This window comes from Patella vulgata, chromosome 5 (assembly GCF_932274485.2).
Source record: "Patella vulgata chromosome 5, xgPatVulg1.2, whole genome shotgun sequence".
Classification (NCBI taxonomy): domain Eukaryota; kingdom Metazoa; phylum Mollusca; class Gastropoda; family Patellidae; genus Patella; species Patella vulgata.
Genome location: NC_065883.2, coordinates 55,705,441 through 55,723,843, shown reverse-complemented (window position 1 = coordinate 55,723,843; position 18,403 = coordinate 55,705,441). Strand labels below are relative to the sequence as shown.

The 18,403-nt window shown below is 35.7% G+C and overlaps 1 protein-coding gene across 2 annotated transcripts; it reads right to left on the bottom strand.

Annotated features, from left to right (window-relative positions):
- Positions 1–374: 374 nt before the first annotated feature.
- On the bottom strand, positions 375–11,700 carry LOC126822069 (HCS2 neuropeptides). 2 transcript variants are annotated; one of them, XM_050550816.2, is made up of 3 exons: positions 11,514–11,700; positions 5,116–5,583; positions 375–536 (listed from the first exon to the last, which is right to left on the bottom strand). In XM_050550816.2, the coding sequence occupies exons 2-3, from the start codon at positions 5,552–5,554 to the stop codon at positions 463–465; spliced, it is 513 nt and encodes a 170-aa protein (XP_050406773.1). In that variant the 5' UTR covers positions 5,555–5,583; positions 11,514–11,700; the 3' UTR covers positions 375–462. The 2 variants fall into 2 exon arrangements, with proteins under 2 accessions (XP_050406773.1, XP_055957247.1); XM_056101272.1 differs by lacking the exon at positions 11,514–11,700 and adding an exon at positions 6,401–6,422.
- Between the last annotated feature and the right edge of the window lie 6,703 nt (positions 11,701–18,403).

Sequence of the window (18,403 nt, the reverse complement as noted above, 5' to 3'; positions counted from 1 at the left end):
CCCAGAGCCGCTTGGGAAGGCAGCCCAATTACTCGCCATGTTTAAACGAGTGATTGAAACCACAACCGTTGTTACGGTAATAAACAAAGTCTCAATTATCCATTTTTAAATTGAATCATTATCTACCAATCGTATTTAAATCTGTTAAAAATCTCGAACATCCGGTGACATCGAGAGTTGATTATGTAACATGTAAACGACACAACAAAACAAATAATTATTCAATGAACTCTCTAAACTGGGAAATTACGGAAACGTTAGATATTCAATGAAAGTATTACTTTCGAGGTAGTAGGCATACTCTGCTTTGTGCAGAATTCTCAAGCCAATAACATTAAATAACGAAACACGTAATAATAGCAACCAATACATAATTAAACTCTGGACATATTATCCAACATTTTAATGATAAATTATATAGATTTGATTAATAAGGAAAACAATAAAAGCTTAAAGGCAATATTAGTTCTTATGGTGTCTATGGCGGGATTTCGAAAGGCCTGTGATGAATTCTGATTTCGTCAATTGGCCGTCGGCTGAAAAAGAAGAAATATAGGCTATATCACTAAGAATTTGTAACATACAATCAACCATTAATAAAACAAAAAAGGATCAGTAATGGCCCGTGTCAGAAATATCACACCATTATGATCTCGTTAGCACAAAAATGTTATTGAAGTTAAAGGAGCTAAGTCTCTAACTCAATATTTCCATAATATTCGAAAATATAAGCACGAATTAGAATTCAATATTGATCAATTTCAATCAATACTTGTGTTGTTATCTTTCCATGAAAATATTTATAAAAACAGTACACAAGTCATGTATTCCATGGTTTCGGACTCCATTATGAACAAAGAACAACGTGTCCTACAAAACAATGCAGAATTAATTAGTAATAGGTGATTCACAAACGACAAACTAATAATAAAAAACGTGTAGATAGACCAGGCAGTCGTAAACGACCGAACATACTTGATTAGAAATTACAATAAATCTTTTAAATATTGAATATAAATCACTATACACATTCATATTACATAAATATCTGCTTTTAGACCCATTTAAGGTTCAAAAGAATAGAGCCATTACGCACTTTACTAATAATGACCAGCCAATGCTATTTATATTCTACAGCGTCTAGTCTGAGATGAAAAAACCGAGACCCCGTGTACACGTTGGTGTGCACATAAAATAACCATTGACAGTTGGAATTCGGAATAAAAGTAGTCTATAGCGCCGCAGTTTGGTCAAAATTTATATCGCAGCACCACTGTATGTCCTGTGCTTTTCTTCTTTTGCTCAGTCGGTGCAGAACAGAGGGACATTAAACCCCATTTCATATCATTGACATATATTCTATATTAAGATGAATGACCAGACAGTACATTGTGGAAGGAACACGCCAACCAGGACTGTAATAGTTAACGAAATAATTATAAAATAATGGACAAAAAAGTAAAATCTGCGAACTTTCATTTTCTAATTAACCTAAGATCTGTCCTCGTCGCGATATGAAACTGGAGATAAAATAGTCTGATGTAAATCCTAATTTTTACTTCGTCCCGTTTTAAAGATAGATTTAGTTTTTTGAACTCATTAACCTAAATGTTTTTAAAAACTACTGGCACGAGATATTCTCATGATAACCACGCCAATTAATTGAATTATTACTACTACTATATACTGCTACTACTATAATAATAGGAGTTTGCGTCCGCTTCCACCTAGGGTGATGATTCAGACTATAGTACAAATACAAACCAGAGTAAAGGAGGCGGCAGACGGTGATTCAGCCATTTTGGCGCTGGCTTGTTAACCAGGAGGACCCGATGTCGACTGAGGAAGTTCCTCGATTCTTTCAGTCTGGTTTTCTGAGCAAGGAAAGGACAGCCAGTACAGTCATTCATATCGGACGAAAAACCGATGTTCAGGCGGGAAAGCCGCTGTCCTTGCGGAATAATCCTTCACTAGGCCGGTTGGTGCAGAAAAGTAGGGTGTTAAACTCAAATTCAATTCATTTACAGATCCAACAAAATCAATAACACGGTGTAAAATCTGCATTTAATGAAGATCGTTGCTGTACCAATATTAATCCGTTCTACCCCTTATGTCTATTCCGAATATGGCTTGAGTATTTTTGTGCTATTTCGGCACATTCTTGGGGCGATTATAATAAAATATATTATTGAATTTCAATTTTAGTTACTTGAGTCATTTGTTGATTAGGCTGGAAAAATAAAATATCGGCTCAAATTATATGTTTTTATACTCATTCATAGAAGACGGCTGTTATGTAACGAGAATGCGCAAAAGCGGAGTTAAAGTTGCATATTGTGTACTGGTATTATTGTGTGCGAATAACCATCAAAGGATTTTAAGTGTGAACGGGGAAATAACACGATGAGCTGTATCTTAATCAGACTGGCTAAAAGAAATATAACACAGTTAGCTGATGGATGGGCATCCATGCAGGTGATATCATAGTAATGTAGATAATTGCTGCAGGTTTTCACAATGGGATGATCATCAATCTTATTGTCGTTATGACAAAAAAGATGAAATACGAAAGAAGTCATTTAAATGAAGTAAATCTGAGCTTACAATTTTGCCGTTGTTTAGTAGCAAGATTAATAATATTATAAACAGGCAGGTGTCTAAGCCTCAGTTGTGATATGGATGAAAAGAAAGGGGTTTTTAACGTCCTACTTTGCTGCTCCAATCGGGCTAATGGAGACGAGCATACGCCTTGCAGTACGCAATGGGGGGGGGGGGTGAGTTTGCCCACACAGGGCGCTACGGCCTACTCTTTTATCGAATTCCAACTGCCACGAATTATTTTATGCACACACCAATGTGTACATGATGGGACCTTGTTTTTTTCTTCCCATCTGAAAGACTATACGCTACCCCTTGCCAGGCCACAGTCCTGCACCACTGACAAAGGAGAACCACGCCGGAAAGTCTCGATGAACTTACTCGGCAAAAACCGGGATCAAACACTAAGCCACCGCGGCTCCCATGACACGAATGACTTTGTTTCTGGTGAGAATATAAAGCAGGCATATCAAACCATCTTTTCTTTTAGATTTATTTTTTTTTTCATTGTACATTCTCCCGTCCAAACCGGAAATAATAACTTGGGATAAAGTACACGTCAGAATTATGGACGTATATTAAATTTAAAACCCTAACTTTTGACCGGATGAGGTATCTACACAACCAATCGGTAAGTGTGCGATGGGAACGATAAAATGATTCCTGCGAAATATACCTGCCAAGAGCTGGGTCCGTATTCAAAGTTTTCCTATAAGTTGTGTAAAAATATTTACTTTTTCCACTTAACTATGTGTGTTACCTTAAATCTGTATTCAAAGGCTGTATGTTACATTTCCTTGGCTATGTGAAAAACTTAAATTCCCGCAATTGCCAAAAAGCATGAATTTCAAACTTATGGAATACCTAGCACTGCCAAAAATCACAAATTTCTAACTTACGCAAGTTATGTCTCCTTAAGAGCACCACTATACACTGTCTGTCTACAATTAGCTCCGCTTGAGAACAGACAATAAGCTAGTTGAACGACATTTTAATTCCTAAATCGACGATTGTAGTCGAAAACTTTAAGTATACTGCGATAATTTTGAGAAATATATATTCCGCTTCAATTTAATATCAATGAATAGTCTTTGTGTGTATGTTAGATATGAAACGGAGTAGAACCACATTACAAAATGGTATACTATTTTTGGGATATGGCGGCCATTTAGGGCAGCGATCTATTATCGAAGAAGATAGTTGTCTGTGTGCAGAATGCCTATACTCTATTAAAATCGTAGTTGCCATTACTAGGAAAATGTTTGTCGAAATATTATATTGTAACGCATGAAAATTATAACAGTACGCATTCTTTGCAGGAACCGTTGTTTTCGTAGATTTTGATAGAACATTCAATTTCAATAGATTTCAATTACAGTTATCGAATAGTGGTAGTATAATGGCGGATATTGTGAACTTTATTATTTTAAAAATGTGAAACGAATATAAAACAACATCTTAGCAATACGCAGGGCCTTTTGGTTTTAAAAGTCAGACTGAACACATCATTCAATGAGCAATTCATTGAAATTCTGTCAGTACCTACACTTTAGAACCCCAAAGCCTTACGGTGTTGATGGTACATTGCGTGTACGAAAGATGCACGTGACATTATTTTCTACCTGTAGAAATACTACCGATTAAAACGCAATAAGTAATACAAGAAATTAATTGTAAAATATTGGTGGCACCTTGCGGCCAGCAGTCGTTATCATATATTTGTAAATTTATATACAAACGAAGGCAAGAACATGTTGCAAACAATACTACTGCCAATTCGCGGCTAACATCAACTATGTATATGGGAATCAGTTTTAAAAAATAAATCATGCCTTGCTTCTCATGGTAGTATAGATTTTTGTCGAAATCTACAACGAAATGTCATCGCAATGTCAAATTTTACAAATGAATTTAACGCATTAAACTTTATTTTATGAGAGCCGTGTATATAAGCAATACGAAAAGGATAAAAATGATCGGAAAGAAAATATCCTTGACCATTTCGATGGTTGTAACCTTATACACTATTATAACACTACAACTTCAAAGCTGGCGATGAAAAATAAAAGTCGGGGGCCAGCTACGCTCGGCGACATTGTCTTTTAAAATCGCCAGTCGGTTAAAAGAAGTCATTATAATGTCACTTAACCTTAAAGTACCTCCCATGGGTCACTTAAAGTTAAGTGGATTTTTCTCATTTAAACTGGCCTTTGAACACCACTAAAAGACTAAACACTCAAAAGGTAAGGCAGCTTAACTTGTGGGAAAATTTTATACTTAACATTGCCTTTGAATACCACTTAGAGGAAGTTAAGTATGTTGAAGTGAAATCTAGTAGTTAGGTGACTATCTTAGACGGATCCAAGAAGACGAACCTTTAACCTAATTTGCGATCCTTTTAAAGGAATCCAAAAAGGGTGATCACATTTTAATTAGTTAAAGCCATCCCCATTATTCAGACCTACGTCATCTCATAAATTAAAAAGGGCCGCAATATAAAATTTAAACATAGCATACCATTCTGATCCCACAATAAGAAGGCGATAGGCATCTGTAAACCAATAGCATGTCGAATATCATTCACAGTTGGCAGGTTATCATTTGTTTCCGGAAGTGTATCATCGGTGTCTTCTATATCATCGCTGTTCTCAGATTCACTGCGTCCTATTCGTGGATATGCGACGCCTTGGCTCTTGAAGTAACCTCCGCGACCTAATCTTGGATAATTCGAACCGCCACCGGCTGTGAATCTTCGTTTGTAAATATCTGTATTTAAAGTTCCGACATGATTGCCTCCTGAACGTCCTATTCTGGGATATGTGTTTTCGTGGCTGCTTGTGAAAAAACTACGTCGTCCTATTCGGGGATAGTCATTGTCTTTACTGGTGGTGTAGAACACCCCACAACATGACGTAGCAAACATGCAACACACTAAAAATAATACTTCCTGTCTCATTTTGACACACACTCTCTATATAAATCGTTCTGAAAATATAGAAATAGATATCAAGTAATTTTGCAAACTGATGAATAAGCCAATTGATGAATTCTCATTAACCGATAAACCATCAAAAGTGTAATAGAATAATAACCGATATATCTACCTTAAGAAGAACCTTATAGAAAGCGTCTGTATAAATAGTTTTTATCAAAACCCCTCGAAAATGTGACACCACATAACCAATTTAAACTTTATGAGGAAACAGTATCAAGTCGTAATAACATACAGACGAATCAGGAGCACCTTCCAAGAGAAGTCCGTTTTCGTGTTATCGGGGGCGTTGGGTGGCCGAATGATTTGCACGTGCGTTCTGTATCATAAGGTCTGTCATTGAGTCAACTGGTGTGGTTTTGATTCCCCGGTTGTACGTGACAAGGAGTAGGGTCGCCTGTCCAACCTCGTGGGTTTTCTCCGGGTTCTCCGGTTTCCTCCCACTGCTAAAGACCCCTATGCGCAAGCGAATTGAAATAAAATTAACCATATGTTAGTCCCGAAATGACCTAGTTTGTCGAGTGGACGAAGAAAGCCAATCATAGTATTAGTATTACAATGGTCAATGAGTTGATAATGCCCGTAACCATTGCTACAATGAATATTTGTTGGAAATATCATTATGGAATATTTCATTGAACAAAAATATTTTTTTTCGGGAGGCGTTTAGGAGTTCTTTGCCGCTATGATTTTAGCTCATTTCAGCATAAATTTCAATAACAAAAACACCATTAGCCCAGTCGGTGTAGACAAGTAGGGCGTTAAACCCTATTTGAGACACATTAGCTACAGATAGCCACAAACACCTACACATAAATGATCAAAATACGTGTGTCCCATGAGCATTTAAAACCACCGTCAATATCCTTATAATACCAGGAAAACAACTCTAAGTAACTTGATACTGCATGTTACAGATATATTCTTTTATCACATTTATGACGCTGTCAGTTTTCCTGCCCCAACTTGTTCAAATCAAACCATTTTATTATCTATGTGTACAGAACTATTCGATTCATTATTTATCATCCGTTTTCACCGTCAATTAAACATATTGCTTTGACGATAGTGTTTCATTACTCTGCTAAAATGTGTTGTACGTCCTGTTGATTGTTGACATGGAATAATAAAATTGGACGATGAGTAGTGTATATTGTAATGAGCAAATCATGAATATAATCCAATAGGTATTGCCATTGATGACAAGAATCACAATTATTATTTACCAGGTATTCCTCGGGGATGTAACATTGCATAGATACCTTTTATGACCCCATTAAACAGAGCATGATTGTTCTGTTGTGAATTACTAATAACAGTTCCTCTCAATAAAACGACATTGTTTAATATGCTTTCGCGTTTTTATTCCGACCAGTCAGTGGTAGACAAATTGGCAATAAGTAAAACTGATAAAGATGAACTTTGTGATTTCCTGCCTATTGTTGATCGACAAATAGATTATTTTTAAATTTCTATATGTTCACCTTCATGTCACGATGTCATTTAAAATAGCTGAATCATTTAAGACTTATGTTTATTTCAATTAAATATTTCGTTTATAACCATCGATATCTTAGGAAAAATCATTACACACTAATTTGTAAAAAAAACAACAACTCTGTTATTAAAGCTTTTTAATGATTATAGCTCTTTGTAAATGTATACATTTTATCTTCTACATGGTAGCTTTGGCGTCTAAGTTCCAGATCCAACCCATCGCTCAAGTTAGCTATAGATCTTATGAGTGTCATACACTATACAGGATATTCACTCTTTCTAGAACACTCGAAACTAGTTGTTGTGATTTTATACTTTTAGAGATAGATTTTGACTTTCAGCAAGAAACTAAATATGATTTCATTTAATTATTGCATCCCAAGCACTCGCACGGGTCGATTTAGAGTAAAGTTTTTTTGAACTCCTTGAAAAGGACTTGGGGCTACAGTATATACAACTCTTAATGAAACCTTAAAGATATGCATCCCAGTGATACAATGAAAGATCTGCATTCAATCTAATTGGAAAATCTCAAATGTACAGTTAAATCACGGTTAGTTGAAAATTGTATTTTTGGTGACCACTGAGATATAAAGAGTATCAATCGCTCATTAAATATTAGCATAAGCAACCGGGCGCTGAAGCGGTGGTCTCTTAAACAGATTGTCAATCATCAATGTCACGGGGAAGCTGTGAAACGTTCCATGAAAGAAATGGTTCTCATCATGGTTAATTTCAAATTTATATGAAACTGCATACACCAGACAACAGTTTATGGGGCGTATATTCCCCATGGTACTCGCTCAGTTCGATTAATATTAGGTGTTTCATAAATTACCGGGCTCGATTTCATATCACTGAATCGTGTGATTACTGGCTTAGGCATCATAGTCTAAACAGCCAATCAGCGACAGCTGTTCTGATCACGCCAAGACCTAGTCAACTAATCTATTTGTAAAATCTTTGCATACTCGGCAAACCTCGGAAAATTCCGGTACCCTACATCTAGCCTCGGCTGTATGACGTGCATAATAACACAGATTGGCGAACTGTGTCTGTTTTGAATATGTAATAGATCTTGTGTAGTGAAGAAAATTAGAACCTTAAGAACGAGACGACAGAATTTTAATTTGGATTGCTTACCAGGGCACGCTTATTCAGGGCCGGAGAAAAATCTCAAAGCCTATTATATGAATGATCTCAAATTTTCTGACGAAGTGGTGGCACTAGAAACATATATATATCTACCAGCGGAGTTCAAGCCAAAATCAAAATTACCAACAGAACAGAGTCTGTTTTGGTGTAAAAGGGGCTGTATTTGGTGCAATGGGGCCCCGAGTGTGGACTAAATTAGGTCCCAGAGAATGACCTTCAAATCTAATTTAGAATCTCTCGGTCATCCAGTGGAACTTTTGGTCTTGTACCCAACCCATGAGTGGTCCCACTTTGACCCCCACCCCCCAACACACCCCGAGGTCTGTGTAAGATTTGTACATGTGAACTGAAAGGAACACCTTGAGCCGTAGTTTTGGGTGCGATGGTAGGCGTTCGTTATTTAGGTTCCCAGAATCTGATGTTATAGAGCACTAACACTGTTCTGACTTTTATTCGTATATTACCAATATTTGCATAGTAACTTTGCTTCATAACCGTAATATAACTCTTTGTCTTGGTTTGGAATTAACATTTTTTACGCAGGCATCTTATTTGTCACACATGTTTGATAATCAGAAATATATATGAAGGTTTAGAGAGAGAGAGAGAGAGAGAGAGAGAGAGAGATGGGTTTAACGTCAACTCGACACAAACTAGGTCATTTCGGGACTAACACATGGTTTAATTTTATTTCAATAATTCGCTTGAAAGGGGTCTTTTGCAGTGGGAGGAAACCGGGGGACCCGGAGAAAACCCACGAGGTTGGACAGGAGACCCTACTCCGTGTCACGTACAACCGGGGATTCGAAACCACGCCAGTTGACTCCATGACAGACTTTATGGTACAGCGCGCACGTGCTAAACATTCAGCCCCCCCCCCCCCATGAAGGTTTCGCCCCAAAAGTTTTCAAATTTAATTTTATGACAGATATTTGTGCAACTATTCGTTTGAATTGTGTATGGTTGTATAGTGTATTATATTGTTTATTGGTCACAGAGCGTTTATGCGAATGGAACCACGTCGATTCGGTTCCCGGTTTTCATATGTTACCTATTTTATAGCTGCTGTCCGGCAGCTAATCTCAAAATATCTAAACTATTTATTTCCCCAATTTACCGGGAAAAAGACCAACCTAACCCCCATTGAATTTTAAATACCAGCGTATCTTGGTGCTGTTATAGGATTACTTCTATTCAGGCAATATGTGTTCTAGATCATGTTAATGCTCTAAATAACCAAAGACAGAATGGTCATATAATTATGATACTGATCTTTCATATTGACCCTAGCCGCTCAAAACATTTAATTCTAAAAAGAAAACGTCATTACTAATATTAAACATACATTATGCAAGAGCTAAATCTGTCTATTGCAGGTCTTTCTTTAGGCCTGAAATGTTATCTAAATTATTAATTAGATATTAATTAACCTATCCAGACCATAATCAACTCCAGATGGCATCGCTAGCCTGCTATCTTTAGTGGATTATGAGCCGATTTACTGCATAACTTTCCTTCATGATTTAACGATTAAATGGATAATCGAGACTAGGCTGTTTATTGTACTGACTTTAGTAATGATTATCGAATCTCCCATAATGTATCTTTAAGCTAAAATTTATAAACAAAGTTGTTTTGAGAAACTACGTTAATGTTCTTTTAACTCCAATCATCATAGAAAAAAGTATGAAATCTTATAGTTCTAGAAAAATAGTTAATACCTGTATTGTTGTAAAAAAATCCCGACAATTATTTAGACTATTGATGGTTAATCACATCAAATATAATTTTCTTTACATAAACCAGTACAAAATATTTCCATAATTCAATTTTAAGAAATTTGTAATACAGAAAATGGCACGTGGCTTTAGTACATTTTCCAATTTCTTAACATGTATTGCATTTCACTAACTTTATCTTTGTCTTTCAAAAGAAATTATGTTTTCCCATCTAGAAACAGAAAATAATAGTATCCATTCAAACGTATGATAATTTAAGAATAAAAAGGGGATGTTCTATGAATTTCTAACTTAATTTTAAATAGATTTGTTGGAACGAATTTAGTTACAGAACGGAATGTCCAAAAAACAGAAATCAATTATTCCCGTTGTAAGATGTTGGTTCATTTCGGTGTTTGGATCGGCGGCAAAAAATGGACCTAATAATACAATTCTAATAATCGGTTTTATTGACAATCGTTCGGTTGAAAAATTCGAGTGAAACAAATACATGAATTGGCGAAAAAATAATATAATACTAGTAATGTTGATCGCTCATGACAAACATCACTATTTAATCAAAATAAAATTTTATGTCGGCGTTTCGTTCGTTTATGAGGCTGTTAATATTTCTCTAAATGTTAATATAAACGGAACGAAAATAAAATCTAATTTACTTGTACATTGGATTGTACATTATGATTGAAGCGACAACCTTTGATCGTTAAAGAAAGCTGTTGTAGATTTCACCATTCATTGTTCAAACTGAATTGTGCTGGAAATCTTTGACCGACAACCCCGTGTTGGTACTTTAAATTTATATACAGATCACAATTCTATGGAATACAATTACTGCTTATTACTGAGCGACGTTTTGACTAGGATTCTCTATAGTCATTATCAAATTTATAGTCTTGTAAAATACGACTAAGTGGCCATTGTTTGGAGTTTGAATAACAGATTAATTCTATATCAGATTCATTTCAATTACGCTGTATGAAACGTGAAATATATTTTTGTGAAAGTCACAATGGCTCTGTCAGATAATGAAGCCAAATAAATAAAATATGCATGAATAGAGCACTGGCAGTCCCAAGTGACCAAGCGAATAATGGTTATTTGCGCCGGATTTTCTAAATATGTTTAAAACCTTTGTTTTAGACTTTTTTAAAATAAAGATTTCAAGAAAAGTTGAGATGAAAGAATAACAAGCTACATTTTACGATTGAGATTACAGCCGAGTTCAACTGAGATGCAAAACATGGCCGCATTCTAACTAAAATGTTGTGACAATGGTATAAGATTTTACAGAACAAAGTAGCATTTCAATAAACATCTATGTTTTTCCACTTCTCAACATTCTATCTGATTCAGAAGTTGATCGTTAACGTATTTAATAAGCAGACTTACACAGAAGATTTACACATACAATATTCCTTAAGCAATAAGACTTGTCTTGTATATTAATTTTAAAATATACACATAATTACATTTTAAAACCATTAGAATTCGCCAATTTTTACAAATAAACTTATAAAAATATATAACCATACCTGTCCTTGTTTACGATGGTTCCCCGTTCCCTATATTTGATGTAGTAATACCTCTTTCAAGTTAATGAAGTTCAGTAGAAACTGTAAGTTTTAAATAGGCTGGCCGCGCAGGAATGGTTAAATGGTAGGCGTGCTAATCGAGTAGGCAACACATCCTAACACCTACAAAACGTATGCACATTTTGTTAAAAGCCCTGTTGATCCAATCAGAGATCGCTACGGTAATAATATCATAATGCAGCCAGGGCGTTATTTATAATGATAGAACTACAAACAATGTTTGATTTGATTCTGATAAAAGTGTATCAGAATATAGCTGTTTTTTTATTATATCAATGCTCGTTTAAACATTTATTATACATCATTACCATACAACATTCTTTTAAAAATCACGACCCTTTTAATAATACCAATTAAGAGTTCTGAGAATACATTTGTGACCACGAAATAAAGTGCATACCAAGTTCTTATATACATGCAGTAACCATTTACAACACACATATTAATAGGTGTGAAAATTTCATTAAATACTATGAAAGGAAATTGTATCATTATTGTACGTTAATTAACACGTGGGTTTGTAGTTGACAGTGGTAACGACTATTTTAGACTTCAAACAGTTTCTTGTCGATAAGAAAAAGAGAACTACTACAATATTTTTTATAGTTGTTTTGAACACATCTTATATAAATTTTGATTGTGTTTTCCGTTGTTCTTATAGACCATGTAGTTAAATCAGTCATGCCCATTGAACACATAATTGAATCTTTTATTTTGAAAACACCTTTATTCCGATTTCATGATTTCAGATACATAGAAACGATCACATTTCTATTTATATGATCTTCCAATAACGAATTCCATAAATTATATTCAAGAATTTTCATAAGTATTTATTCTGCTTCCATTTAAATAAATCGAAAATGTCTATTTAGTCTTTTTGCTTATCAATGATGGCGGCCATTCAGGGCAGAGAACTATTCTCAAAGTAGATAGTTCTCTGTGTGCAGAACGGGGGTACCATTTATCATGCGTTCACGGGATTTTACTTTCAGTTCTGAATTGAACTATCCTATTACAAGTTTCCCCTTGTCAGTGATGCAGGATGGAGGGCCTGACAAGGACAGCTGTCTAGTCGTTCGGATGGGACGAAAAACCGAGGTCCCGTGTACACATTGGCGTGCACGTAAAAGATCCCTTGACAGTTGGAATTCGATATAAGAGTAGGCCTTAGCGCCGCTGCCCAGGCAAAATTTCCCTCATAGCACACTGTATGGCGTATGCCCGTCTTCATTAGCCCAGGTTAGGAGCAGAACAGTAGGACGTTAAACCCCATTTCATTTCATTTCATTTCACAAATATTGTATCAATTCTACCGAAAATTTTGTTTTGTGTCATCCTCTGTGACGCTGGTGAGGACAGCAGACATGGGTTGTTGGGTAACGAATCATACGCAAACAGAAGCGAAGTCGTCCAATTAACTATATTTTCAACACATAGGATCGTAATTAAAGCCTTTCGAGCGCTAATAAGGGAGGGAATAACTATGAAAGGTTTTATCGAATGGTGTTGAATTTATAGCAGGGCAATAAAGTTCTAAAAGGGTTTAGTAATAGAAGAGCGTAACTCTAGGGGGATTATTGAAAACAAATTGAAAATACTTAGGTTTCTTCTTTTCAACGATATCAGTTTCAAAACGAAATGATAATGGATTATTGTAGCATATAATGTAATAATATAACTAGAAATGACAATTACAAACTGGCCAACGCAGACTTCTTATAAATAGAATAGACAAACAAATTAAATATTGTTTATAAGGCATTTAATGATAGGACTAACATTGAAAAAACACAACACAACTTTATGGTTAACAATCACTAGCAACTTTAATAGTGCAACGTTTCAACAAGTGTCCTCTTGTCGTTATCAAGCACAGGGTAAAAACGATTGATAACGACAAGAGGACACTTGTTGAAACGTTGCACTATTAAAGTTGCTAGTGATTGTTATCCATAAAGTTATGTTGCGTTTTTTTAAACAAATTAAAGATTGTAGTCTCAAAACTCTGGAGATGATTACCAGGTTACCAGGACTAAGACAAAAGAAATATGTGCTTCTGCTTAAAGCACCCCCTCCACCCCCCTTTGGATGTAAATTTTTATTTACTTCTTTGTCTAGAATCGAAGAAGGATGAATGAATTTCCATTTTTAGCCAGGCATTGGTTAATATTCATGAGTTAACAGTAAACAGACACGAATAAGCGTGATGGTTATATTTAAATGCACTTCACTGATTACAGACTCCTTTAACCATGCAGGTCTAACAAAAAATCGAAATGGTAAACCCCTATCAATATCTCTTTTACTAATATGTTTTATGTTTGTGGTTTTAAAGATTAAGATGTTAAAACAAAGTTATAGACCAAGAAATGTCCTGGATTTAACACTGCAGTCAACGGGGAGAGAATTACTAGTCCATACTTTTAGTAAGACAGGCAACCCATTTCAATTTCAAAAATATATATGGACTATTGTAGTCTCTATTAAGCCAAAAAGAAATGTGAACGACTGGCGCCAATATACGTATAAACATATATGAGAGCAATTTGTAATATAGGCCTTATATTACACCAAGCGCAAAATGGCATCTTTCAGCGGTAATTTTCACACACATGTAGCTAATTAAGAGCTATTAAGTAGCAAATCAATAGCACACAACATAACCTTTGCATGTATTTAATTTATAAGCTACCCGGTAGCATAATAGCTTTCGATTTTAAAACAATAAATGTAGAGAAACTGCTAAGTTAATAGATTGATTTCTTTATACATTTAAATCAGACATGTTTAAATTTACATATTTGAAGTTTATATATTATAATTATTTAATTTTTCCAACTGTAATCCCAATCGTCGCAATTACTGTTTTCACCCGCATATACCAATGTAGGAAGATGATATCAAATTGTAGTACTGTCATTGTATTACTGTCATCGTTTGCAAGTTACACCATTTCAGATTTAATAAAACTCGCACAAATATCATTGCTAAGTGGATTTTTGTTTTTCTTTGGCGAATCTATTTCAGAGATCGCACATCACCATTCATCAAAATTTGCAAATAAAATGCCCATTTACCAAAGGAACACGCTATTTGATCGCTCAAATTACATTTCTAAAAAGCCGAAGTGTTGAATTTTTTGTCCGATAAATATCGCAAACAGTAACGACAACACTTTGGCATAACTTAGTTATATTCATAAAAAAAACACATTTCAAGCCGATGTTGTGTTGGTATTAACAGGAGAAAAAACGCTGCGGGGTTAATATTGAATTGTAGCTGTAAATGTAATAATGTAACCATATTGTAATATACCGTTTTGACAGGATATATCAACCAAAGCCTCTGAAAAGTTGCGTAACAATAGTCTAGTTAGATCACCCCGAAAGCCAATGGAATTTAGACTGTGGAGCTAGATAAATGTCATAACATTTCCATTGTATTGATGGCGAGAAATTAGGATTTACGTTCACACGATACAAATCATGCCATTTCGGGACTAACACGCCCTTGGATATGTTACTGTTAGCAGCAGGAAGGGGGGGTTAACATCCTTCTTTTCTGCACCAACTGGGATAACGAAGATGGCATACGCCTTGCAATGTGTTATGGGGGGAACTGTTTTGGTAAGTCGAAACCAGAATGGAAGATCCCGAGAAACTCCGGAATTAAAAACGGAACTCCCTGGTTAGTGATCCCCCACCCCATCATACTCATTAAGTCACCGTGGTCCAGCCAGCTAGAGCATGTTCATATAAAACAGACGTCCTCTCTCGAAAAAAATCTACATTGCTTTAACGCAGATATTTACCAGCTAAACTAAGGTAAACAATTTCTAAAAGACAACGTTAACATTTAATTTGCTTACATTTTCCAACGAAAGTAAGAACACAAAGAGGATTGACATGGAATAGACTGATTCGTTCGTTATGAATATGAATCAACGTTTCAACAAGATTGTTCTCTTGTCGGTTTGAAGCACAAAACGCTGGCCGAAACGTCGCAACTATATGCATAACACACCAGTGAGTGTAGTCCATATAACTAAAGGTCTCATTTCCAAACGTTTATCTTCGTCAACATGGACATAACAAGTCTGCGTCTTTTATCCTTTTTGACATGATTGTTCCATCAAAGTTTCAATATTGTAATTTATTGTACTCGTAGTAATGAATACCAATAACAGTGACCGGTGTAGAATCAATAAAAGTCAATTATAGTGAATCATAATTCTACTCGATATGTAAAACAAGGCGATATACATTTCTTTTTCTTCTTTTTTTTTTTAGAAAAACAAAAACAACAAACGAATACTTAATTGGCTGAAGAAAAAATGCCCAAGCTGGTGAAATAATGAGGTGTCTTTCATAGCAGTTTTGACCGATTATTGTGTGAATTTTCAGATGTTGCGTTTTCTCAAACTTAAAACAAACACAGGTGCCTTTTACACAAACGATTCGGCTTCATAAATTGTAATCGCCGCATAAATCTAGAAACGTATGAGGTGCTTCTATTCTCAAAGCTTATTATTACAATGTTTAAGTGAAAGACTGGAGTCTCTAGTGCACCACCATAAATTATAAATATCTCCAAATATCTCGACAATTAAACCACAATATTTATATATACCAAGCCTTAAATCAGTTTCGCACATTTATAAACGGTCATGTTGTACTTAATAAGCTATGACCCTTTACCCATCAATAAATAAAAGGCTAAATAGTGGTTACGTGTGTATGCCATAACATATGCAAACACAACACACAGCTGTAACAAAAATTGAATTTAGAAACACGCACGTTAGGCAACTCAACAATTGTTTTAAGAATCTTGTAAAAGTAAAATGAAACTACAGGTAGTATCATGTTCTTGCCTAACCCGAGTGTTTCAGAGATGTTATTTGTACTAAACCAAAAGATTATGCTCCTAACGGAATAGTTAATGATAAAGCAATTTAAAAATTAAAACGAACGCAATTTCTAAACGCTGCTGTAATAACTAAAAAGCTAAATATTACTGCTATTCAGAATAGCACCGCGTGACTAGCCAGAAATCACTTCGAGACAAGCCACTGAAGCGTGCACATTCGCCGGGTCGCGTTCAACTTTCAGTAGGAAAGTTTTGGCTGCATGGGGCACCCTAGCACAAGCATGAATTATATGACATAGGAAAAGGAGAAAGTTTACAATCGACCTCCAAACCCGGTCCGACTGAAATCTTATGGAATTTAGTATTGTAAATCCCCCCTATCTGAAACTTGACACTTAATGAACTTAGTCCGTTCTAATATATTTCAACCAAATTTGAAAATGTTGTGCAATTGAAAGATAAGACATAGATTTGTTTTCTAACATTAGTCATTCCCTTAGATTTACTAGTCACGCGTTTAGACTATACAACTTTACACTTGATTACCCTTAAAGGGCTTACGGTTCTATCTTTTGAAACATTTAAATAGACAAAAATGGATCTAAAAGCACATATTAATGTAATATGAATGTATGTAAAGTGATTAATGTAATTTCTTATCATTTAAGTTCGGTGAAATACGTGAATAGTTCAAATTGAACGGCAGTCGTTTACGCCTGCTTAGTGCATTCTAGTGCATTATCATTTTGTCGTTTGTGAATCAGCCTTTACTAATTACTTCCAAATTGTGTTGTGGGATATGTTTTATTTGTTCATTACAAAATGGCACCCAAAACCATAGGGTACACGACTCGTGTACTGATTATAAAATGTTAATTGTGTCTTAAATATTGGATATTAGGTTCCTATATAGTTTTACGGTAAGATAACAACATCAATATTTATTGAAATCGATCAATATTGAATTCTAATTCGTGTTTTTAATTTCGAATATTATGGAAATTATTGAGTTAGAGACTTGGCACCTTAAGCCTAGCTTATGTCGCCCTACGACGCGACAAAACTGACGTCCACCTGAAATCGGCGTCTGGTTACGATCAAGGGGAACTGGTCAGTCGTAACTACCTGGGCGACCTGAGCGCTCTTACGACTGGTCTACGTCGGCCGCTCGTCGAGTTGCTCCGAGTCGCACATGTTCTACTGCCAGGACTGGCCTACGCCTGGAGACAACTAGTTTTCATGAGCGCACCTACGACTACCTTGAGTCAGTAAATCGCTGAGGTAGCCAATGAGATTTGGTTATTTAGTCACGTGGTACCGAGGGAGAGGGAGGGGGCAACCATGGCGGACAAGTGGAATGAAGCAGACGATGTTTGAATAATTGAGTTATGGTAGATGTGTGGACAAAATATATAATGACGATGAAGACTTAATCTAGTCAGCCAACCACTACTCTTACCACGTCTATTTATGTAGTAAATACTGTGCGGTATTTGGTTGTTTTTTTTCTTAGGCATTATTAATTTGATTAGCTTAAAAACCCATCTATCTAAGAAAAAAAATATGCCAATACCAGGCACTGTTTGGATAAATGAACAGTGGGATAATAGTGTATGATGTGGAACTCACCTCTTTCAGCATGGCCGTAGCCATTTTGAAGGTTATCACGTGGCCGTCATGTGGCTCCGATTCTGCAACTGACACCGGTCGACATGAGCGCGCTTACGACAATGACAGATTGCTCGTGGTTGCGTCCAGTCGTGGGTAAATTCAGTCGTAGCGGCGTAAGCTCTCAGTCGACGTCAGTTTCCTCGCCTCGCTGGGCGACAGAAGCTAGGCTTTGTTACGCGTGGCATTTATAAAATTATTATTTGTTATTGTTTTCGTATATTAAAATTGATTCTTATAGATTTAGAATAGTAGAAACGTGGTCGGTTTATTAAGTTGGTAGGTTGTTT